Source organism: Phaseolus vulgaris, chromosome 8 (genome assembly GCF_000499845.2).
Source record: "Phaseolus vulgaris cultivar G19833 chromosome 8, P. vulgaris v2.0, whole genome shotgun sequence".
NCBI lineage: Eukaryota > Viridiplantae > Streptophyta > Magnoliopsida > Fabales > Fabaceae > Phaseolus > Phaseolus vulgaris.
Window position 1 is genome coordinate 21,334,647 of NC_023752.2, and position 25,389 is coordinate 21,360,035.

The 25,389-nt window shown below is 35.7% G+C and overlaps 3 protein-coding genes across 6 annotated transcripts; all 3 read right to left on the reverse strand.

Annotated features, from left to right (window-relative positions):
- Positions 1-2,848: 2,848 nt before the first annotated feature.
- On the reverse strand, positions 2,849-3,325 carry LOC137824738 (uncharacterized). Its single transcript, XM_068630410.1, has one exon. It carries the CDS (start codon positions 3,323-3,325, stop codon positions 2,849-2,851), a length of 477 nt encoding a protein of 158 aa, XP_068486511.1.
- Positions 3,326-7,464: 4,139 nt separating this feature from the next.
- On the reverse strand, positions 7,465-8,989 carry LOC137825942 (probable inactive dual specificity protein phosphatase-like At4g18593). Its single transcript, XM_068631759.1, has 3 exons — positions 8,862-8,989; positions 7,899-8,169; positions 7,465-7,808 (listed from the first exon to the last, which is right to left on the reverse strand). The coding sequence occupies exons 1-3, from the start codon at positions 8,925-8,927 to the stop codon at positions 7,654-7,656; spliced, it is 492 nt and encodes a 163-aa protein (XP_068487860.1). The 5' UTR covers positions 8,928-8,989; the 3' UTR covers positions 7,465-7,653.
- An 820-nt stretch (positions 8,990-9,809) lies between these two features.
- LOC137825941 (scopoletin glucosyltransferase-like) lies at positions 9,810-12,036 on the reverse strand. Of its 4 annotated transcripts, none has more exons than XM_068631758.1 (3): positions 11,780-12,036; positions 10,716-11,510; positions 9,810-10,581 (listed from the first exon to the last, which is right to left on the reverse strand). In XM_068631758.1, exons 2-3 carry the CDS (start codon positions 11,472-11,474, stop codon positions 9,934-9,936), a joined length of 1,407 nt encoding a protein of 468 aa, XP_068487859.1. In that variant the 5' UTR covers positions 11,475-11,510; positions 11,780-12,036; the 3' UTR covers positions 9,810-9,933. The 4 variants fall into 4 exon arrangements, with proteins under 4 accessions (XP_068487859.1, XP_068487858.1, XP_068487857.1 ...); XM_068631757.1 differs by having other exon boundaries at positions 11,761-12,036; XM_068631756.1 differs by having other exon boundaries at positions 10,704-11,510; positions 11,780-11,949.
- Between the last annotated feature and the right edge of the window lie 13,353 nt (positions 12,037-25,389).

The following is a 25,389-nucleotide window of genomic DNA, read 5'->3' on the forward strand; positions in this document are numbered from 1 at the left end:
GTAGGCTAAGATGGCCAGGCTCGAGGAAAGGGCGACCCAACAGGAGGTACAGCTTGGCCAGATGGAGGAAGAGCTAGTTCACAAGGACGAACTCTTCAATCAGACCAAAGAGGAGCTCACTAACAATGTTGTTGATGCCTATGCCACTGGGTTTGAGGATGCCATGGCCCAGGTTGCCTACGCGCACCCTACGGTGGATCTTTCTCAAATCGGCTTGTCAAAGAAGATCGTTGATGGGAAGCTGGTCAATGCCAAGGAGTGACTTCTGTTTGTTGTAATTATTTAACTGCTTGATGAACAATTGTCTCTTTGCAAATATATATGTATAGATTTCTTATATATATATTTGTTTTCTCTTGTCTTGTTCCCTTTTCGTTGTTAATTGCTTTTCCTGACTTGCTTGGTCTAACAACGCTTTAGGGCCTTTTTGACTTAGGTAGCACGCTTCTTTGCCACTCGTTTGACTTTATTCTTTCTTCGTCGTCTTAGGGTAGAGGCAATGCTTACCCAAGCTCTTACTTCGCCCTATCCTTTGTCAAACAAAGGTAAGGGAGATGTTGCTCTCAACCTTGACTCATGAGGTTAAGGGAGATCTTTAACTAGGTACCGCACCGTTCTCGGCCTTGTCTTACAAGACAAGGGAGACCCTTGGTTGGGGACCATACTGTTCTCGACCTTGTCTTACAAGACAATGGAGAGATTCACTTAGCTGGACTCAACCTTTCCATACAGGGATAAGAGAGACGTGTAACTGGAAACCATACTAACCTTTCCTTACAAGACAAAGAAGAGGTCCTTCTTTCTGACCTCGCCCTAGCCGTATATATGTAGGGGAGGATTTTACCTGGTAACTGCTCTGTTCTCGACCTTGGCGTTCCCTCACAAGAGAAGGGCTTACTAAGAACCATACCGCTCCCAGTCTTGGTGTTTCTAACCCAAAGGAGATGATTACTTTGTTTACTGACCTCGTCCTCACCATCTAGGGCAGGGGGGATTTTAACTGGTGAACCATTTGTCTCGACCTCGACATTCCCACGCAAGAAGGAGGCTCACTAGGAACCATACTATTCCCAATCTTGGTGTTTCTAACCCAAGGGAGAGGTTCGTTAACTGACCTCGTCCTTGCCATCTAGGGCAAGGGAGGATTTTAACTGGTGAACCATACTTTTCTCGACCTTGGCGTTCCCATGCAAGAGGGAGGCTCACTATGAACCATACTATTCCCAATCTTGGTGTTTCGAACCCGGAGAGGTTCATCTGTTGCACTGTACAAAATACTTACAAGAATATCTCTTTAATTGAAATTTTATTGGATGATCTCGATAAAAAACCCTTATAAGGAAAAAAGAGTGTCCCCTAAAGACTGTGTACAATGCAATAATTCAACTGAAATAAAACTTAAGGTTGGTCGCATTCCACGTATGAGGGATTGCTCCACCTTCTAAAGTCTCAAGCTGGTATGCTCCATTTCCAAGGGCCTCTGTCACACGGAAGGGACCAGTCCACTTGGGAGACAACTTGTTTTCTAGCTGGTATGGGTGGGCCTTTCGCATCACCAGGTCGGTGACCTGGAACTGCCGAGGTCTCAGCTTGGAGTTGTACTTGTACTCCAGCCTTGATTCTTGCTTCTTCCTTGAATTCATCCAATAAGTCCAGGTTCACCTTTCATTCTTCGTTGGATTCTTCAGCCACGAAGTTCTGGAAACGTGGTGAGCTATCCTGGATTTCTACAGGAATCATTGCGTCCGAACCATACACCAAGCTAAAGGATGTTTCTTTGGTAGTGGACTAGGGAGTGGTGTGGTAAGCCCACACAATTCTAGGAACCTCCTCTGCCCAGATCCTTTTGGTTTTCTCCAGCCTTCTCTTCAGACCTCTGAGCAGAACTCGGTTGGCAGACTTGACCTGCCCGTTCATCTGGGGGTGTTCGACTGATGCAAACACCTGCTTTATACTAAGTTATGTACACTACTTGCCCAATTGTTGGCTCGCAAACTGGGTGCCATTATCGGACACCAATCGTTTTGGGACTCCAAAGCGGCATACTATGTTCTTCCACACAAAGTGTTGGACCTTGTGGATTGTGATCTACGCTACTGGCTCAGCCTTTATCCACTTTGTGAAGTATTCTATGGCAACCACGAGGTACTTCATCTGTCGTACCGCTAAAGGGAAAGGCCCCAGAATGTCGATCCCCCAGGTACGGAACGACCATGGGCTATAGATCGACCTCAGCTCTTTTGGGGCGCCTTGTGATAGTCAGCATGTTGTTGGCACTGCTTACACCACTGTGCATACCTCGTACAGTATTCCCTCATAGTTGGCCAATAATATCCTACGCGAACGGCCTTCGACGAGAGAGCTCGGCCGCTGATGTGATTCTCGCATATCCCTTCGTGAAGCTCTGCCATAATGCGCGTGCACTGCTCACCACTTACGCATATCAAGGTAAGGTGAGTAAACCCATGTCTAAACAAATCCTTGTCGATCAGGGTGTATTTGCTCAAATTCTTCTTGACTACTCTGGCCTTTGTGGGTTCCAACGGGAGTATCCCATCAGCCAAGTAGCGTCGGTAAGGTGTCATCCAAGTTTTGCCTCCTTCAACTACACAAACTTGCATTGACTTTTCCCCTGCTAACGCGTATGTGCCTATTCTAGGCGTTTTTAGGGTTTCTTGAGTCAACGACCGATGACTTCTCTTAACACCTTCTGAGGTGCTTATCTGTTGGACCTCCACTATGACATCTGTGATGGTTTGAGGTGTCTCAGGGTCTCCTGAATGACTGTCCTCTGCCTGCCCCCCTTGCCTGAACTGGCGAGCTTTGCTAGCAAGTCAGCTCGGGCATTCTATTCTCGAGGGACATGTACTAACTCGAACACTGTGAAAGTCTCCTTTAGGATCTGGACATACTGAAGGTTTGCAGCCATCTGGGGGTCCTTGGCCTGGTACTCTTCTGTAACCTGCTCTGTTACCAACAGGGAGTCACTCTTCGCCATCAAACTCTTCGCCCCCATCTCTTTAGCTAGCAGCATTCCAGCTATCAAGGCCTCGTACTCTGCCTGGTTATTACTGGCCTTGAAAGCAAACCACAGGGCCTGCTCGATCAACAACCCATTTGGTCCTTCAAAGATGACACCAGCTCCGCTACCCTGTTGGTTAGAGGATCCATCTATGAAGAAGACCCACCTGAAACCTCCTTCCTTTTGGTGTGTGGCTGTTGAGGAGAGCTCTACTACGAAGTCAGCATAAACCTGGCCTTTGATACATCCTTTGGGTTTGTACTGCACATCGAACTCTGATAGCTCCACCGCCCAGCGCACCATTCGTCATGCCACATCAAGCTTCTGTAAGACCTTGCGAATGGGCAGGTCTGTCATCACTATCACGGTGAAGCTCTGGAAGTAGTGGTGAAGTCTTTTCGCTAAAAAACTACCGTCAAAGCTGCATTCTCTATGGCCTGATACCTCACATCAGGCCCTTGCAATACTTTACTCACGAAATATATCGCGCTTTATACCTAGTCCTACTCCTGGATCAGGACCGAATTGATCGCCTGATCCGTGACTGCGAAGTACAAGCGAAGCGGGGTGCCTGGTTGTGGATTGCATAATACTAGTGGGTTGGCCAAGTATTCCTTCAATTTGAGGAAGGATTCCTCACACTCCTTGGTCCAGACGAACCTGTTATTCCTCTTGAGGCATTGGAAATAAGGATGCCCCTTATCTCCCCCTGCTGACACGAATCTAGACAAAGCGACAATCCGCCCTGTCAGCTGCTGCACCTCCTTCACTAAGATTGGGCAACACACTTCTCAGGGTTCGCCCCTATCCCACACTCAGTGAGTAGGAAACCTAAGAACTTGCCTGCCTCTACCCACAAACACACATTTTTCAGGGTTCAACTTCAGCGCGTACTTAGTTATTGTGGTAAATAACTCTTCCAAATCAAAGGCGTGTTGATTTCTCACCTAGGAGTTGACCACCATGTCGTCCACATACGCTTGAACATTTTGTCCTATCATGGACGCAAGTACTCTGTCCATCAACCGCTGGTAGGTCGCCCCTGCATTCTTGAACCCAAAAGGCATCACTTTGTAATAGTAAAAAGAAAGCTTTGTTATGAACGTTGTCTTGCACTCGTCCCTAGGATGCATCTTGATCTGGTTGTACCCGAAGAAAGCATCCAGGAAGCTAAGAAGTCTGCATCCTGAGGCACTGTCTCCTGTTGGGGTCGTTGTCATCAGGGCCCCTTGCAGCTCTTGCAGGTAGTCCTTCAAGAAATCGCTCCTTATCAGTTCGTCCAACTGGAATCCCAATGCCAGACAGTTGCACAGGTTGTGGCCAGAGGTTTGGTGGAACTCGCACCAAGCGTTTTTGCTGGACCCTAGCCTCTTATCGGTCTTTGGTGGAGACTTTAATCTGTCGGCCACGTTGGGGATGGAAATCAGCTACTTAAGGTCCACCCGAGAATTGTATATGGTGGGGGCGTTTTCTCTCATGCGTGCCCTGGTCTGGGGCTTCCTTGCTTCGTATGATGGTTGTGCTCCCGGGGCTTTCTTCTTCGTTGTGGCCTCATGTACCCTCATAGGCTGAGGACGACCAGCTCCTCGAAGTCGGACTAGGCCGACGCGACCGCACTTTTCGGTGACCTCTCCTCCTGCGATGATGTGGGCCACAGCTCGACGTCTAATCTCGCAGAAGGTCATAGGGCGACATCTTATCAGTGAATCACTGAAGGGTCCTGGCAGCACTCCCTTCCTGAAGGCATGCACCGTCATGTCTTCGTCCTTCGTGTGCAGCTTCACCACCTGTACCCCGAATCTGTTTAGGAAATCTTTCAATGACTCTCCTTAGCATTGCCTTACGTCGAAAAGATCGTAAGAGACTAGAGGGGGAGCTCAGTTAACAATGTATTGTTCTCTGAATAGCGTTGAGAATTGATTGAACGACGTAATGTGTCTATCAGGAAGACTAACGAACCAGTTCAATGTTGTGCCTGACAGCGTACTCATGAACAGCTTACAGTGCACGACGTCGGAGCCTCCTGAAAGCATCATCTGGGTGTGGAAAACTGTGATATGAGCCTCTAGGTTCTCTACACCTGTGAAGGTGACCTTCGTGCCCATGAATGTGGCTGGTATCACAATGTCCATGATCGCCTAAGAGAACGGCATGGGGCGAGCCCTAACTGGCATGGGTGGGGCCCGCTCATCGACCATACGTTCTCCTACATGTTGTAAACTCCTGCGTAGTTCCTCATTGTTTCTGCGCAGCTCTTCGTTGCTTGCTTGCGACGCGGCCAGGTTGACCTGGAATTGATCTTGATCAACTCTGGACGTCGCTACCGCCTGCTGAAGGGCACGTATGGTCTCCATGAGCTGTTGCATGGTGACGTTGTCCCCTCCTTCTGTCGCGACTGATCCTTGCCTCATGTTCCTCATGTTGCTAGTTGGCTCTCAACACGATTATGAATGAGACCTAGTTTTATCGTGCCCTACGGTGGGCTCCAAATGTTCTCGTCGGTTGACTCGGCCGCCATTGACTTCAAAGGCAGATGGTGGCTCCTCCTATCTCCTGGTGGTTTACGCTCTCTCCTTAGGTAGGTGAGAGTGGCTCCGCTGAAACAGAGGGGGCCCTACTTGTTGATTGCACTCTGACGATCAAGTCAGTACTGGGCTAAGAAACAATAAGTGTGTAAAGCAGTTTCAGTCTTAGAAACGGCGTACCTTTTCTAGGGTTCTTACCACCCTTTATATAGGTTGTAATTAGGTCAACTCCCTATCCCTCAAGGATCTTTCCTTAAGTGGAATTAGGGTTCGCTGGAGAGGCCTCTTGCGGCGTGTTGCACAAGCTTAGCGCAGCCGCAGCACAAGACTTGCCTCTTCTGCAGTGCAATATTTCTAACAGTATAGTCGTCGGGGTACCAACTCATGTACCAGTGTTGCGGCATCATCTGTTCTGTGGGTGCCCTAATTATTCACGTGTCATGCATGCAGTCTTTCCCTGGAAACCCTAACCCTTACGGGCCTTAGCGCCTCCAGGGAACACTTGCTTGTGCCGTACCCAAATGTACTATACACACCCCATGCATGATTCTCTTGTGATTTAGGTCTTTCTGGTATTTGGGTGTTAACTCACGTTAACTCATACTGTTTGTGGAGGCCAGCTTATATGGCCCATTATTACGGTTGGATCACCGAGGTCCGATGTCGACATCTGACATCGACCTTTTCTTCAGCCGATGTCTGAGGTCTGGCCAATAATGTTGTATTCTAACTATTCTCTATAACTTTTGACTCATGGTAAGGTAAACGTTCAATTCAACAAAAAGTTTTATTACTAGTCATATGATATGAGACACAAAATTAAGGATTTTTAATTCCCAAAGTAAAAGCTCATACTCATTCTCGATACCCGACACATGAAATTTGTGTTTTGTTATTGTTTCGATAATGTAAAGGGTATACTCATACCACACCCGTAACCACTCAAATATTTATTAAATAATATTTCTTAAAAAATAAAAATTAAAACAAAAAATAAACATAATATTATCAAGAATTTAATGTTTAACATATTTTATTTTCTTAAATTTAAAAGAACACATTTTTTTCTTCAATATAAAATAAATTGAAGAAATTACAATAATTTTAAAATAGAGTATCAAATAAACTAATTTTTTTTAATAATTTAAAGCGGATACACGACAAGTATGTTGGTACATACTCGTCTCCTACCCAAAACTAATTTTAAAAATTTGAATGTTATCCGTACAATATCAATCTAAATATTTTTTTCATTAACACGAAGACAAGTTAAAACAATATCAGTGAATATTAGTTTATTTGTCATTTAGATATAGATATATGGAATAGATATATGGGTTAAACGAAGTTAAAGTAGTTCATTGTGCTCAATAGCAAACATAGTATCGTCCATAGATGGTCAGCCAACATAATGGTCACTCGCCGGAGAAGAGCGACTCCGATCTTGGGATCACATCAGTGATCAAGGGACATGACAGCACCCAGAGAGCAAAAGCATTACAGCAAGTACTATTCTTCTCAGAAAGAAAAAGGATGAAACTCGCGGCTGCACATATCTTGCAGTGAAAACCTATTTCACTTGACAACGTGTAGGATTTGTTGTATGTATCAAAACATACAAAGGATTCGCTGTTCATAATGATCAAGAATAAAGAAAGAAGATATTAAGTAATAAAAGATATAATCCTTGATTGTTAGCTATACATTTTTCCCTAGATTATCGAAACATGTCTTCGATATTAACTATACATATTTCCCTCTTTACATTGTATAGTATCTTTAACAAAACTATACAGTTAATAGTGGCTCCTTAGTTATTCCAGTATTAAAATTCGTATCCCTCTACCTGATACAAACTACATTGTATTTTTACTTTTCATGCCATTCATTTCATGTAAGCATGCTGAAAAAACAAAGTTTAATGGTGAAAAAAAAACTTATTTTGCATATTATTACTATAAAAACAAAGTTTTAATCAATAACAAGCATGGAGTTGAACAATACAATCTTCCAAGCTAAGCTGCCATTGTGTTTTGTTCAGAAAAAGAAGAAGCTTCATTTTTTTTTCAAGCTCTGGTCTTCTGGAAAATCTGCAAGTTGATTGATTTACATATAGCACTCATCTAATCTGCTTTTATGCAGCTGAAATGCAGGGTTAATCCAGGCTCCACAGCTGCACTGCATACCCGCCCAGTTGAAATTACCCAAACGAGCATTGCAACCCATACATAGAAGTTTATCCCCCACATTACCTTCTTGTACTTTCAAGCCAATCCATATATCCAGTGTTAGTATGAAGTTTGACATTATTTTATGGCAAGTAAAATATATGAGGGAAATTTTACACGTACCTGCTTCCATCCATTTCATCGGCTCAACAAATATTGAAGTGCAATCAACTGGTTGCGGTTCCGCTTCCCAGGCTTCACTGCTTCTCTTTTTCCACTTGAAGCTTAATTCTCCTTTCCCGCGCTCATGGGAAACTATATTTTCTTCTGAAGCAACAATTCTTCTGCATTTCTTACACCGGTATATAAGTTGAGATTTGGTCGTGGCTTCCGTCCGAGAGCTACTAGCTTCAGCCATTTGTATTGAATAATCAAATGATATTTGATTTATACACTGCAAATTTATAAGCAAAAGAGTGTAATGAAAGAATTTGATGTCCAAAACTCCCAGACAATTCAAACTGCAATTAGCATGTAGTGACATATAACAATTTTCACCACAGCAATCTTCTTCAGGAACACTAACTGGATTTGCTTCTGGGTATAATTACTTTGAAGTTCGTATGAAACATATCGAAAAACACAGAGTTCATACACCTTAAGTCAGCCAGCATGCATGATGCATCTCAAACCGAATCAGAAGATTAAAATGAACACCTCACAGGACAAACAGAAAGTCCTATAAAGTTGTTAGATCAAATTAATAGCAGTAGAGACATATCAAATAGTAACTAAACGAAAAGAATTTAGTACCCCTACCATGAAGCAATCAGCACAGGTTCAAACCAATGGACCCACTATGAAGGTATATCCAAAATCAAGAGAAAAAAGGACAAAAAGTAATACAGCTAATGAAAGAGAGCCAAAATTCAGAGTTTGTGAATAATAACTTTGTTCTTCTTAACATAGGAATGCTTACACCAAAGTACTTATACCAAGTAATACAACTCAAACAGAGTAACAAACTCATAACAGACAAGTAGCTCTCATTCCTTACACACCCAAAGTTGGCGTTTTATCAAACACTTAGTATGCACTAACATCAAGTTAAATTAACAAACCCAACAAACATATCAAGCGTCTCACAGTATTGACAGCATTCAACTCCGATTTGCAAAAATTTAAATTCATTTCCACACGGGAGCGAGTCATAGATAATAAGAACAAACCATCAGAGAAATTAAGAAGATAAACACATGTATCTGATATCTTTACAATTTATAAAAAAAAAAACACAGAAAGGGAAGAGGGTTACCAATGAATCTTTTCCTCTAATATCTCTGATTTATGATTCCACCACAAAAACCTTAATCTTTACAGTGTTGTTGAGTTGAGCGAATATCAATTCACTCTACATTTTGAAGGGTAAAATATGTTTTTGTTTAAGTAGTACACCAAGAAAAAAATTTTAATATAATAAGTTTAATTCTATTAGTTTCTTGTTTCAATTTCATTAAAGTTCTGTTAAATGGGCATAAGAAAGTATTATTTTGTGAAAAGAAACAAATGTCAAGAGTTAAATAAAAAGCGAAGGGTTACAGAAATAAGAATATTTACTGGATAAAAGTTTATTTGAGACTATTAACAGTACAAAACATATATTTGATATTGTTTATAATAATATAATAATATTTTTAATTAAAAAAAAATAAAATAAATAAAATATTAATTTATTTAAAGTGTGAAGTGTATGTTTTTATTGTTGAGAGTTGTAATATATCAATACCCTATTTATTATGATGTGAAAAAACTTTTCGTTGAAGAATGCGTAATTTTATTTTGTTTTCGAGTATTTTTTGTGAAGTGTCATTTTCGTTTGTTCTATTTTGCAGTAAGGTTGGTGTGGAATTGGTTTCATGTACTATGCTAGATTCACCGACTTAAGTAGAGTTCGTGAATAAATCTTTTTTAATTAAACAAGTTTTACTTAATTTACTTCTATCATCATTTAATATCCACTTCCTCTTCTGAAAAAAGACATTTTTATTTTACTTAAAACGCAAATGTCTATCTATATCCCCTGCAAAGAAAAAATAAACATAAATAATATGTTTTTGGTTTAACTGGTAGAAATATCTTGTTAAAAGAAATTGGGACGAAATATAACCTAAATTCGAAAGAAAAGAGTCCCTAATAAAATAAAACATTGACATGAACCTCAAACATTCATCTCTTTGATTGATTGAAGAAGGGCTGTGACATGATCATAAGAGGATCCACCTTCTTGAACAGCTTTGTGTGCTTTTTCCTTTAATTCATGCACTCGTTTTGTGAAGAAACCTCCTTCATCCTTCATCACCTTCCTCACAGCACTCTCAATTCTTTCCCAGCCCACCACCTTCCTCCTCGCATCATAGGGTGACATGCTCCATTCCCAAACCCCCACAGGCTCCCCAACCCCATGCACCTCAGTCACCAACTTCTCACACAGAAAATGGTCACCAAACCTAGGCATGGTCATCATAGGCACCCCCTCACAAATCCCCTCCACCACTGAATTAGCTCCACAATGTGTTAGGAACCCTCCAATCGCAACATGCTTCAATATCAAACCCTGTGGAACCCAACCTCTCACTACCATCCCTCTCTCATTTTCCCTCATCCTTTCTTCCAACCCATGCACCCACCCATCATCATTTACATTCTTTGGAAGCACAAGAAGGAAATTCTGCCCTGAGGCCTCCATCCCTCTTGCTATCTCCAAATATTGCTCCTTGCTCAGACCACCCAAGCTTCCAAAACATATGTACACCACTGATTTCGCTTCCTTTGAGCTAAGCCAGTTCAGGCACTCATGCTCACCAACCTGAAATTATTACAAAAGATACATATTCATAACAAAATCGTAAATAATCCTCCTTTTCTCCATGTAAAAATTGGATGTTCATCCATTTTCTCCAAACAAGTGTACAGTGAAAGTCTACTTACTTTGTCGCTTACATGATTCTTCTGTGATGACGAGCCTCTTCTGTGGTAATAATCCAGCATAAGGGAGAGTTCGCCAACGTGCCACACTTTAACGCCGGTGAGCTTCTGGAAGTACTCACTGTACCCATCTTCGAGCTCTGCAAAGGTGTTTACAATAACCCCAGCAGTGTTTTTTTCCTTGGCGTGTAGCCAACAGCGAGCCATGGTGCGAAAGCTGGTTGTCCAAGGGTCAAAATTAAGTGTGACATGGTGGGGGAGATCACCAGGGACAACAAAAGGAAGCGAAGAATCCGAAGGCAACACTTGGGGGTGGCAATTGTTGATCGCCTCAGCAACGCAAAGAGCGAAGATGGGGGTGGGGCTGAAAACCACTCTGGGGATGTTGAGTGTGGAAGCGAAATTCCATGGAAACATTATATCAGAAATCAAAACATGAGGAGGGTTTTGCTGCAGAAAGGTTTCTATCTGGGGTTTGAGACCGTGTGTGGCCTTCCATATCTTGTAGGCGGTTTGGTTGTCTTCTGCAGAGGATATGTTCTGGAGGGTAGAAGAAAGACCAGCTTGGTCGGAGGGGAAGTTGAAGGTATGAACGTTGAGATGTTTTGGGATGAATTGATGGTTTAAAGGGGTGGTGAGAATGGTAACATGGTGGCCACGAAAGGCTAAAACTTGAGCCAGATTGATCTGTGGGTTCATGTGTCCCGGAGCTGGAAATGGAAGGATGTAGAGCTTTAGAGAACTTGATTCTGCCTCTGAAAATAAGCCTTCCATCTCTTAGATTTCTCCTTCTCAATTGTTTCTGCACACCTGTTTGTGTAGAATAGACAAAACAGATCATACCAGTTGTGTAAAGAATTTGTCAAAGCTTGTTTAGTTGTGATGAAATATGTGTGGATTGGATTCCATGCATGCTTAAAATCCAAGTTTTTTTTCATTGGTGAAATCTAACAATCCTAAACAAGAAGAAACTTAGAAATCAAAAGAAATTAGCTTAAATTTAACTGATAGGTAACAATTAAGAAGAAGAAATGTTGTGTAGAAAGGAAGAGAGATTTACCAATAGAGAAGAGGATTACCAATAGAGAAGAGGATCTATGGCTTGTGATGTGTGTTGAGTTAGGTGAGTGGAATAGATTTTGAAGGTGAGTAAGAGGAGGAGGACACCAAGTTTTCTCAGAGTGACATGTATCTGATTATCTGATTGAGTTCTATTATTGTCTGTGCCAATCTCAATGTTCTTCTCACTCTTATGCATTCTTTATTTATTTCTTATTTCGAGGTAAGAGGAGGGAGTGGTAGTTATTATGTTTCTTTCACTATTTTGAAAGTGGGTGGGGAGTGAATGAGTCACATAAGTCTATATAAAGATTTGTACTCATTTCATATAAATCTTTTGCATTTTATTCAAATATATATATATATATATATATATATATTACATTTTATTATAAAATTAAATATTATATAAATTTATTTAACAATTTTAAAAATATTTAATTATACTATTAATAACAACATATAGTTATAAATAATAAAATAAAATTATAATATCAACAAAATATATATAGTTATATAGAATAACAAAATATATATTATAATAAATATTATTTTCATAAATTTTAATATATTTAATAAATTTATTTTAATTTAACACAAAATATATTTTATATATTTTTAATTTTTTATTGAAAAATAAAAGTAATTATGGATGTTATAAATTAGAAAAAATAATTAATTCAAACTTACACAACAAAAATATATAGCATAATTCATTATTTAAATATTTTTAATAACAAGGATAAATTTGTAAACTTACATTTTACATCAGTGTCACATAATTCTCATTACAAATTCAGTCTATCATTCCTTAATCCAAACAACCTCACATATATCCTCGGGCATCATCTACATATGACTTTCTATGGGTACTATGTGTTGAATCAAGTGGTGTTCAAGCTTTGAAGAATCCAAACCCTTTGAAGGATGTTGAAGCCTTGGCTGTGCTTGCTGTTGCTGTGCTGGTTTAGTTTAGTTCTGAGGTAGTTAGAGTGTTGTAATCCACCTTTTGATTAAATCTAAAGCATGGGCATTCTCAATCTTTATGAAAGTAAAATATTTTTCAAACTAAGTTAAAACAACCGATTGTTTTGTCGAAACAACCGATTGTTTATACTTAGATGTTTTGAGAAAAGATTGAAAACTGTTTTTCAAATGGTTGAACTGTTAGAACCAAAACAACCGATTGATTCGAGGACACAACCGATTGTTTGTTTTGGGACCATAACAGAAAAACTGTTTTATCTTTGACTGAGCTTTAAATGATTTAACTGTTTACTCTCCAATCATTAAATGCTTTGACCAATCTTTTGATGCAATTTAAGAGTTTGTTAAGATTTGATAACAAACAACATCTTTGAATAAATTCAGAAAAACAGATTTGAGTAACAATCTTTTACAAGATTTTGAAAAGAGTTTTTGAGTTTTTCAAAGAGCTGAGATTGCTTAGAGTTTGTGATTGATCAAAGTGTGTGGAATAAGATTCTGCTTGTATTGATTTCAGATTATCTTCTGTAACAAGTGTAATCCTTGTACTCTGTGAAACAAGTTTCGTTTCTGTGTTTGCTGATATTGGTTGTGTGTTCTTGAGGGGATCAAGATCACTTTCTGGCCAAGAAGAGTGTGTGTCTTGAGGTGTTCAAGGTCACTTTCTTGGTTGTGGTGTAAGTGATGAAGTTGTGATTGCTTAGTGGATTTCCTCAAAGGGTTTCTGAAAAGACTGGATGTAGCTCTGGATTTGGAGTTAACCAGTATAAACATCTGTGTGCATTCTCTCTATCTCTAACTCTTTAAATTCAGTTTTGATATTTGTTAACTGGTATAAACAACCGATTGTTTCGGTAAAACAACTGATTGTTTTTACTAGTGTTGTGCCTTTTGCTTTATGTTTTGAAAAACTGATTTCTTAATCAAGGTTTTCTTGAAGTAATTTCATTCAAGGATGAAAAGTTTGCGAAAATCCCTCTTAAACAATTCACCCCCCCCCCCCTCTCGTTTAAGGCCATATATTCTAACAATTGGTATCAAGAGCTTGGTTCTTGAAAGTTATTCAAGTTGATCCAAAAATCTTTTTTCTATGGCTGGAAAACTATCTTTTGAGGAAGGTGCTTCAATCTACAAACCACCTTTATTCTGTGGATTGAGTACAAATATTAGGAAGCAAGAATGAAAATCTTTATGGAATCTATTGATCAAGGAATTTGGGATTCAATTGAGAATGGTCCTTACATTCCAAAGTTTAAAAAGAATGGTTCTTTCATTGCAAAACCTTGGTCTCAATGAACCAATGATGAATGTAAGATGGCCAAGCTTGATTGTACTGCTCAAAACATAATAGCTTCTGCACTAGATACTAATAAGTTTTTCAGGATATCAAAATGCAAAATTGCTAAGGATATGTGGGACACACTCAAGGCTGCTCATGGACACAATGAACCAAAGAAGACAATGACAAAGAGTCAAACAAGAAGGAAAAGAAGGAAAAATAAGAAAAGCCTCAACCTTTGCTTCATGGCCAGAAAGGAGGATGACTCAAGTAGTGTAAGTTCATCAAACTCTTCAAACTCTGAAAATTATGGTCAATTGCTTCAAGCCTTTCAAGAAACACATGAAGAAGCCAACCGATTGGCTCTCTTGAATAATCGGTTAAAAGAAAAAGAACAGTTGGCTTGAAAACAGAGTAAAGACACTGGAAGAGGAATTAGAAAATTCAAAACAAGATTTTGAAAATCTTGAAATCATTTACAAAAACTCCTCGTGCAAGTGTGATACTCTAGTTTGTGAAAATTGCGAAAATCTTGAAAAGAAGGTCCATTATCTTGTTAAAACTGTGGATAAGCTTTCTAAAGGCCAATCCAACTTTGAGAGTGTTCTAGCATCTCAAAACTGTGTTTTTGGAAAAGCTGGATTGGGTTTTAATCCACAAAACAAACAAGATAGATTTTCAAAATCATTTTCGAAAATGTTAGAAAAACAATCGATTGGACCATCGAAACAACCGATTGTTATATGCTTCTATTGCATGAAAAGAGGTCATTATGTGAGGTTCTGTAAAATCAAAAAATATGTTGTTCCTAAAGATCTTATGAAGTGGATTCTAAGGGTAATAAAGCTTTAATTGATGAGTGTAAACCAAATGGACCCACATTCATAAGGGGACCAGATCTTTGTACTTGAAAATCTTTTTTGTAGGAAATCTTGGAGGAGAGCAAGCAACTGTGGTACTTGGATAGTGGATGCTCCAAGCACATGATAGGGGACAAATCAAAGTTCCTGAGTATCTCCTTTAAGCAAGAGGGTCATGTCACCTATGGAGACAACAACAAAGGAAGGATTCTTGGGAGAGGATCCATAGGAGACAAAGACATCTTGGTAATCCATGATGTGCTTTATGTAGAAGGCCTAAAGCATAATCTGCTGAGCATTAGCCAACTATGTGACAAGGGATATCAAGTGATGTTCAAGTCAAACACATGTGAAATTTGTGTACCCAACACCAAAGAGGTAATGTTGGTAGGTAAGAGAGTTAATAATGTGTATCTTCTAGATATCTCTTCACCATGTTCAATTGGATGTCTTCTATCCAAGCAAGATGAATCTTGGCTTTGGCATAGAAGAATTGCTCATATTCACATGAATCACTTGAACAAGCTAATTTCAAAGGATCTTGTGATTGGGCTGCCAAAACTCAAGTTTGAGAGGGATCACATTTGTGAAGCATGCCAAAAAGGGAAACAAGTGAAAAGTTCTTTCAAAATTAAAAATGTTGTTTCATCTTTGAAACCTCTTGAACTTCTTCACATGGATCTCTTTGGATCCTCAAGAACTATGAGTCTTGGTGGAAATTATTATGCTCTTGTTATTATTGATGACTATTTTAGGTACACTTGGACTCTTTTCTTGGAATCAAAGAGTGATGCCTTTTCTGCATTCAAAAAGCTAGCAAGAAGGTTGCAAAATACAAAGAACAGCAACATAGGTTCTATTAGAAGTGATCATGGAGGAGAATTTGAGAATGAGAAGTTCAGCAAATTCTGTGAGAAGATGGGAATTCTGCACAACTTCTCTGCTCCAAGAACACCACAGCAGAATGGAGTGGTAGAGAGGAAGAACAGGTCTCTTGAAGAGCTAGTAAGGACAATGCTTAGTGAATCATCACTTCCTAAGTAATTTTGGGCAGATGCAGTGAGCACCTCATGTTATGTGATGAATAGGGTGCTTATAAGGCCTATTTTGAAGAAAACTCCATATGAACTCTTCAATGGAAGGAAGCCTAACATCAGTCATCTCAAAGTCTTTGGATGCAGTTGTTTCGTTCTCAACAATGGAAAGGAAAACTTGGGAAAGTTTGATGAGAAAGCGGACCTTGGTATCTTCATAGGGTATTCACTCACAAGTCATGCATATAGAGTCTACAACAAGAGGTTGATGACTGTAGAAGAATCAGTTCACGTTTTCTTTGATGAGGTAGATCGCAGAATCAATCAAATCCCAAAGACCAGTGCTGAAGAAGATGAACAGAGCATCAGTTTGGAGAAGCTGGAAATCTGTGCAAAAAAACAACCAATTGAAATTCTGCAACAGACTGAGCTGCCCAAGGAGTGGAGGATTCCTAGAGATTTGTCAATGGATAACATCATAGGGCAGATAAAGGAAGGTGTCTCCACACGTAGCTCCATCTCAAACTTCTGCAGGCACACGAATTTTGTCTCTCAAATTGAACCAAAGTCAATTGAGGAAGCTCTCAAGGATGAGAAGTGGGTTGAAGCTATGCATGAAGAGTTGAATCAATTTGTAAGGAATGAGGTATGGTTTCTTGTCCCTAAAACTAATGAAATGAATATTATTGGTTTGAAATGGGTTTTTAGGAACAAGCTAGATGAGGATGGTGTGATCACAAGGAACAAAGCAAGGCTAGTTGCCAAAGGCTACATCTCAAACTTCTGCAGGCACACGAATTTTGTCTCTCAAATTGAACCAAAGTCAATTGAGGAAGCTCTCAAGGATGAGAAGTGGGTTGAAGCTATGCATGAAGAGTTGAATCAATTTGTAAGGAATGAGGTATGGTTTCTTGTCCCTAAAACTAATGAAATGAATATTATTGGTTTGAAATGGGTTTTTAGGAACAAGCTAGATGAGGATGGTGTGATCACAAGGAACAAAGCAAGGCTAGTTGCCAAAGGCTACAATCAAGAAGAGGGCATAGATTATGGTGAAACCTTTGCTCCTGTTGCTAGATTGGAGGCTGTGAGGCTGCTGCTGGATTTTGCGTGTATGAGTGGTTTCAAACTCTTCCAAATGGATGTCAAGAGTGTCTTCTTGAATGGCTACAATGAGGAAGTCTATGTAGATCAACCACCGGGCTTTGAAGATCATAAGTATCCCAACCATGTCTTCAAGTTGAAGAAAGCTTTGTATGGACTGAAGCAAGCTCCAAGACAGTGGTATGAGAGGCTTAGCAACTTCCTGCTATCTCATGGATATGAAAGGGGAATGGTAGACAAGACTCTCTTCATCAAGAAGTCAAATGCAAAAATAATTCTTGTGCAAATCTATGTTGATGATATCATCTTTGGTGCTACACAAGATAGTTTGTGTGAAGAATTTGTGCTGCAATGAAAGGTGAGTTTGAAATGTCTATGATGGGAGAACTGTCTTTCTTTCTTGGATTGCAGGTTAAGCAAACAAAGGATGGGATCTTCTTAAGTCAATCAAAGTATTGCAAGGAGATTCTTAAGAAATTTGAAATGGAGAGTTGCAAAGAAGCATACACTCCAATGCCATCAAGTTGTTACATGGATGCGGATGCTGTTGGAAAGAGTGTAGATCAAACAAAATACAGAGGATTGATTGGATCTTGACTTTATCTAACAGCTAGTAGGTCGGACATCATGTTTGCGGTGTGTCTATGTGCAAGATATCAAGCAAATCCTAAAGAGTCACACTTCAAAGCTGCAAAAAGAATTCTGAAATATCTCAAAGGAACATCATCTGTTGGATTATGGTATCCTTCTCACTCTCCAATTCATTTAATTGGTTATTCAGATTCTGACTTTGCAGGTTGCAAGCTAGATAGAAAGAGCACAAGTGGCACTTGCCACCTTCTTGGCTCAAGCCTAATCTCATGACATAGCAAGAAGCAAACATGTGTTGCTCTCTCTACTGCTGAGGCTGAATACATTGTTGTTGGAAGCTGTTGTGCACAGATTTTGTGGCTCAAACAACAACTTGCATACTTTGGATTACAAATCAGCAAGATTCCTTTGATGTGTGATAACACAAGTGCCATCAATCTGACCAAAAATCAGATTCAGCACTCAAAGACCAAACATATTGAGATAAGGCATCATTTCATCAGGGATCATGTAAACAATGGGAACTGTGAAGTGAAGTTTGTGGAGACCAAACTGCAGTTAGCTGACATCTTCACAAAACCTTTACCAAAAGAGAGGTTTTTCTTCTTAAGAAATGAGTTAGGTATCCTTGATCTTAATAATCTCTCCTAAATCTGTTTTGATACATGCTAAAGTCTATTTGTGAAGACAAATAGGGGGAGAATTAATTGGCTCTTGTATATCTTTATCTGATACTGTATAATTTGTTAAAATCTTTGATATAAAAGTGTTTTCTGCTGCTGCTGATAAAAACAACCGATTGTTTCGTGTAAACAACCGATTGTTTATCATGTTTTATGCTTTGAATATATAAAAATCTAACCTGCTGCTGTAAGAAGCATTGGATAGTATAAATGTTATTTTTGCAGGTACTGCTTCAGATTCAATCAGATCAAACACAAGCACCAGGGATTTGTCTTCATCAAATAGGGGGAGATTGTTGAACCAAGTGGTGTTCAAGCTTTGAAGAATCCAAACCCTTTGAAGGATGTTGAAGCCTTGGCTGTGCTTGCTATTGTTGTGCTGGTTTAGTTTAGTTTTGGGGTAGTTTGAGTGTTGTAATCCACCTTTTGATTAAATCTAAAGCATAAACATTCTCAATCTTTGTGAAAGTAAAATGTTTTTCAAACTAAGTTAAAACAACCGATTGTTTTGTCGAAACAACCGATTGTTTATACTTAGATGTTTTGAGAAAAGATTGAAAACTGTTTTTCAAATGGTTGAACTATTAGAACCAAAACAACCGATTGATTCGACGAAACAACCGATTGTTTGTTTTGGGACCATAACAGAAAAACTATTTTATCTTTGACTGAGCTTTAAATGATTTAACTGCTTACGCTCCAGTCATTAAATGTTTTGACCTATCTTTTAATGCAATTTAAGAGTTTGTTAAGATTTGATAACAAACAACATCTTTGAATAAATTCAGAAAAACAGATTTGAGTAACAATCTTTTACAAGATTTTGAAAAGAGTTTTTGAGTTTTTCAAAGAGCTGAGATTGCTTAGAGTTTGTGATTGATCAAAGTGTGTGGAATAGGATTCTGCTTGTATTGATTTTAGATTATCTTCTGTAACAAGTGTAATCCTTGTACTCTGTGAAACAAGTTTCGTTTCTGTGTTTGCTGAGATTGGTTGTGTGTTATTGAGGGGATCAAGATCAACAATCTTAGTGTTGGTGTGTTGGCCAAGAAGAGTGTGTGTCTTGAGGTGTTCAAGGTCACTTTCTTGGTTGTGGTGTAAGTGATGAAGTTGTGATTGCTTAGTGGATTTCCCCTGAGGGTTTTTTAGAAGATTGGATGTAGCTCTGGATTTGGAGTGAACCAGTATAACATTTGTGTTCATAAACATTGATACGAAGACACTTGTGTTTGAAACAGATTTAACAAACAAAACATTTATATGTAAAATAGTAAATTTTATATTAAATTTATAATAATATAATTTAAGATCTCAACAATTAAAAGATAGTGAGCATATTTTACTCTTTTGTTAACGTGATAAATTATTATTTAACACTACATTACACGTAATTCGTCAATTTTCAATAAAATCAAACACATAATTCGTAAATGAATAATAATAAATTGATACAAAATATTTAAAAATAAATTTATTGTTTTTTAAATTCAAATATTGGTACAGATCACACTCGAGAAGGAAGTGATCTAACATCTTGATAACTTAGTAAATTATTATTTAATATTGAACAAAACTTTTAAGTTTCCAATAAAACCAAATAAACAATTAGTAGATGAACAATAATAATAATAATAATAATTAAAAACACTATAACATAAAACAATTCAATAATATAAAAAGATAATTGATGCAAAATATTTCAAAACAAATATATTGTTTTTCAAATTCAAATATTGGAACATATTTCAACTATTGAAGGTAACTTACTAAATTATCATTTAACATGAAGCTTTTCAGTTTCCAATAAAACCAAACATATAATTCATAAATGAATAATAATAATAAAAATAATTAAAAAACAACTAAATATTTTAAAATGGTAATTGATGCAAAAATATTTAAAAATAAATTTACTATGTTTCTAAATTCAAATATTGGAACACATCCCAATAATGATGGAAAATATTTAAAACAAATTTATTTTTTTTAATTAAAACATTGAAAAAAAATCTCATGATTGAAAGATAGTTAATACTTATATTTTTGTAACTCAATAAATTATCATTTAACGTTGTAGTAAATTTTTTAATTTCTAATAAAATCATGTAAACATTTCGTAAATGAATAATACACTACAAGAAAATATAGGTTTAGTAGGGGTTTATTTTTATATTATTTAGGTTTAAAAACTCTAATAAGTCTTTTACTCAGGGTTGCAGTTTTTCCTGCTAAACCATCTCTGGGGAAAATGTTTCCCGGGATTTCTTAAACCTCAGGAAAAGTCTTTCAGAACCCCTGTTAAATACCATGGGTTTAAGAACATCTGTAAAATACCATGGGTTTCAAAACCTCTTATGGGCATACGTAAAATGGTTTAAGAACCTCTGTAAAATACCATGAGTTTCAAAGTTTTCATAAAATGACTTGTCATTTGAAATAACCTTCAACCCCGTTGTCCACCATCTCTAACAATCCTCCTAATTTCTCTCTTCCACCGTAGACACATTGCTCTCCAGCATAAGCTCAACGGTCGCGGGCAGCAATCCTAGGAAGGAATCACAATTCAACCACGCTTATATTTATTATATCTAAGGAGAAGAAACACTAAATAACGCATTATCTTCTTCTTACTCCAATATTGCTTCTTCCATCACCTTACTAAACCACTGTTACCTAACTCGACAACAATTGGTGTTTATCACTACTTTATATATCCTAAATAATTGATTATCTATCAGATGTGGGCTTCAAAGTCATGTGTGTTATTGGATGAAGATTGCAAGAACATATTGCGAGGAGAAATTAACTTTATTACTTCTCACTTTCACAATGAATTAATTATTAGATGCATTTTAAAGTAAAGGTATTAATTTAAAATATTTTAAAATTATGAGAATTAAATATTAACAATTATAATTAAAACTAAAATTGAACATATACAAATACTGTTAAAATACTTATTATCTAAAAGATTAGTTGTTGAATTACTTATTATCCAAGATTATTTTGCTGAGTTTTTAAATAAGTTTTTGAAACTTTAAAAAACTTATTTGTAATATAAAGTTACACTTTCAAATTTTTTAAGAATTTAGTTATAAAATATATTAAAACTATGTAGTTTTTAATTAATTATTTATAAATAAATTTAATTATGTTTATTTATTGAAGTTTGCAAAATCTAGAATATTTTATTGAGGTTTTCCAATAAATCTTTGAAATTTAACAAAGATTTAAAAAACTTTATTTTGCTAAGGTTTTAGAATAAACCTTTGGAATTTAACGAAAGTTAAAAAAATCTTCATTATTTTCCTGAGATTTTAAAATAAACCTTTAGAATTTAACAAATGTTAAAAAATCCTCAATTATTTTGCTAGTGTTTTAAACTAAAACTTTAAAATTTAACAAAGGTTAAAAAGATATCCGTTATTTTGTTGAAATTTTAAAATAAATCTTTGAAATTTAATAAAGATTAACAAAAACCTCCATTATTTTACTGAGGTCTTAAGCATTGAAATTTAACAGGTTAAAAAAAATTACAAAACCATTATAAAAAACTATTTAAAAATCTTACTCACTAAACCACCCCTCTCATATAAATACATTACTTTAAAAATAAAAATTAAACAAAACAAGTCGCTATCTTAACAATCACATCAAAGTAATCATGTTCATAAACTTAATTTTATATATAATCAGCACAAATTATCCATATACTATATAATTAAATTAAAAAAGTATTTAAATAGTTTAAATATTTAATAGAGTAATACAATATTACACATTTAAATTATTAAATTTTTTATTTTTAATTCAATTTCATTTAATAATATTATTAACTTAATTTAATATATTTATTCTATATATAACTTAATATATTAAAATTTTCCTTAAATTTATTTCTTTATACAAAAAAGGGAAAAACATACTTATTGCGGTTCACCATAAAAGTACATGTTAAATGTGATACCTGTCTCAATTCACATGAGGCAAATAAATTGTTAAATTAACTACATATTATAAAAAAGTTAATAATTGCATTTAAAAAATCTAAATATCTAACAAAGCTATAAAATATTAAAATTTTCAATTAATAATTTTATTTCCGTATAAAATTAATAAATTTTTCTTAATTTAAAATGAATTTATTGGATTTTTTTTTTTAATTTAGTAAATTATTTATTTTCCATCTTTCATATTTTACTTCTGTGTCTGTTTTACTAAATAGCATTACTATCAATAATGGATATTTTTTAACTTATTAAATTATATTCAAATAAAATTTTAGTTAATAATGTTACTTAATAATATCATTAATAGTTAACTTCTTCAAAATTAAAAAAATATTAACAATAAAATTATCTATTAATTGTTTACATAAAATTTATCAAATAATTAACTTTTAAAAATAATTTTAATTTTTCTTTAAATACCTTTATAGAAAAATTAGATTAGAATTTCATTTTTCTAAACCCAATTTTTACAATTATACTTGAGCTTAGAAACTTTCTTAGAGAGAGACTATATATATATATACATATATATATATATACATATATATATATATACATATATATATATACATATATATATATATATTTTACAATTATACTTGAGCTTAGAAACTTTCTTAGAGAGAGACTATATATATATACATATATATATACACACATATATATATACATATATATATATACATATATATATATATATATACATATATATATATATAATCAAATACAAGTTCATCCAAAAAAGGCCAGTTGTATAAGATTTTATTTTATCACAATTATTGTAGAATGAATGACACATATAACGAGTAAGAGAAAGAAAATTAAAATGGTATGTTTGTGACATCAAGCCAAGAAAAAATAAGTTTGTAAAGTAGTGATAACTTGTGTAATATAATTTTTTATTCAATCAATCAAGTTACATAACTTTAAAAGAATTATTTTTCACACATTTACATTTTACTAAATAATTACATATCTTTAATTCTAAATTATTTTATTATATTTTAAAAATATTTTTTTAAGAAAATGAGATTTATGTTCTTCGTGTATTTTTCTAATTTATTTATTTTTAGAACAAATCACTTTCGACTGATTTTATAAATTTATTGAATGAATCACATTCATCATACAAATAGTATTTCATCATACAAATAGTATTTCATCTTACAAATTTGTCTTTATTATTGATTGTAAATCAACAAATACAAACACATATAATTTGTGGTTTCTATTGACTACAACAACACAATTCCCATAGTAAACACAGTATTAGATATTAGTGTTATTATTATTTAGTGTATTTTTTAATATTGAGGAATGCAATTATGATAAAATATAGAAACTTGTTTCTTTTATAACTTTTGTTATATAACTCTTTTTTGAGTGAATTTTAAACGTAATCCTAGATTGTCATATTCAAGTAATTAATTTCTTAACTTTAAATTACCAAATTCTAACTATATAGGGCAATATAATTACAAAGCAACTACTAATTGAATAAAGAAAAATCCTAAGTTAGGAGTTTAATAATGCTAAGAAGTTCCACTTTTCTCAATGCAAGAGTGTTAAGAAGATGATCCCTCCATTAAACATCCCCGAAGAAAGAAATTAAATTAATAAATGATAGCAAATAAAAGAAGGGAACTGTGATGGCGCCACCACAGTGGTAGCGGAGGAAGATGGTGCAGCGCGGTGGGCGAGTTAGGATTCGGGATTCTGAGGAAGAGAAGGAGGGAAAGGAAATTTAGGGTTAAGAAAAAAAAGTAAGGAAAAAATGAGAGAGATCCAGAAATAAATAAAATTAATTACTTTAAAATTAGTATCTAAATTTAAATTTGGTATCTAAATTCAAATAATATAATAGTAACTAAAAAAGTAACAAATGATATGATGATTAGAAACTAAAAAAATAGTTTTTAATTTTATTATTTTTATAGACTAAATATTAGTTTTTAAAAGTGATGACTTAAAAAATGATTTCCAATTACATCTTAATAAGAGACTAAACAAATGATCTCTAATTTTTTTATTAGCTACTAAAAATATAGTATTTAATTATATTATAACTTTTTATTAATAATAGATACCATTTTAGTATTCAATAATTTTTAGTTTATAAAATGATATCTAAATTAGTTACTATAGAAACTTTTTTTTTTCTAAATTAGTTGTCATTCAATCATTTTCTTGTAGTGAAACATCCCTGAAGAAATTAAATTAGCAAATAAAAGAAGGAAAAATAAAAGATTATTTCAATTGCACAACTTCAAACCCAAACCCTAGAACAAAAACCCTAAAAAAAAGAACAAAGGAGAGCTTACCTCTTGGAACTCTCTTTCTTGGTAAAAATATGAAGGGAAATGACAAGAGATAACAACTCTTTGTAGGTAAGGGAGAGCTCCCAAAAGGACTAGAATTAGTAGGAAAAATTAAATCCAAAACTCCATGAAAAGGCTATTTGGATGGTTGTAGAAGAAGAAAGAGAGGGTTCAAGATCTTTCATGGCCTTACTCCATTACTTAAGTGAATAGTATTTATATTTCCTTGTCCTTCTTTCTTTCTTGGTCTAAAATCATTACAATAATGGTTTGTGTGTTTTCGGGTATGATAAGGGAGGAGGGAGGGGCGAGTAGGTGGAGTGTGTGTTTGGTTATGTGTGTTTGAGGGTGTTGGTACGAATGGGGGAGAGGGGTGGGGCATTTTTTTACTCCTCACAAAAGTGAGAAGATTTGTGTTGATTACACCTTGGCAGAATAAGCATAATACAATTTTACTTTCGTATCCTTTCATCGTGAATATATTAAACATAGTGTGGGCAGTTGTGCATGCATTTTTTAATGAGGTTTTTTCCTTACAGTACTTAGAGTGCTACCAGTGGTGCATAAGAGAATCTTGACCACTTTTTAAAAAAAGTTGTAGACCCATGAACTTTGTTAATGTTTGTTAGTGTATAAATAAATATAGGTTTGTGAGAGTTTTGATTTTGTATTGTTACAGGTCCTATGCCAAGGACATGAAAGTGAGAATTGGTTTGAGGAAGAGCAAAAGGTAAAATCCCTTCATTGTCTTGATTTCTTTAACA

Coding starts and splice junctions, on each gene's coding strand:
- LOC137825942 (XM_068631759.1), bottom strand. CDS start 8,927: ATGACTCGCTCCCGTGTGGAAATGAATTTAAATTTTTGCAAATCGGAG. Junction 8,170..8,861: donor AGTTGAATGCTGTCAATACT/GTGAGACGCTTG, acceptor ATAAATTTGCAG/TGTATAAATCAAATATCATT. Junction 7,809..7,898: donor GATGAAATGGATGGAAGCAG/GTACGTGTAAAA, acceptor TTGGCTTGAAAG/TACAAGAAGGTAATGTGGGG.
- LOC137824738 (XM_068630410.1), bottom strand. CDS start 3,325: ATGGTGCGCTGGGCGGTGGAGCTATCAGAGTTCGATGTGCAGTACAAA.
- LOC137825941 (XM_068631756.1), bottom strand. CDS start 11,474: ATGGAAGGCTTATTTTCAGAGGCAGAATCAAGTTCTCTAAAGCTCTAC. Junction 10,582..10,703: donor AGAATCATGTAAGCGACAAA/GTAAGTAGACTT, acceptor TAATAATTTCAG/GTTGGTGAGCATGAGTGCCT.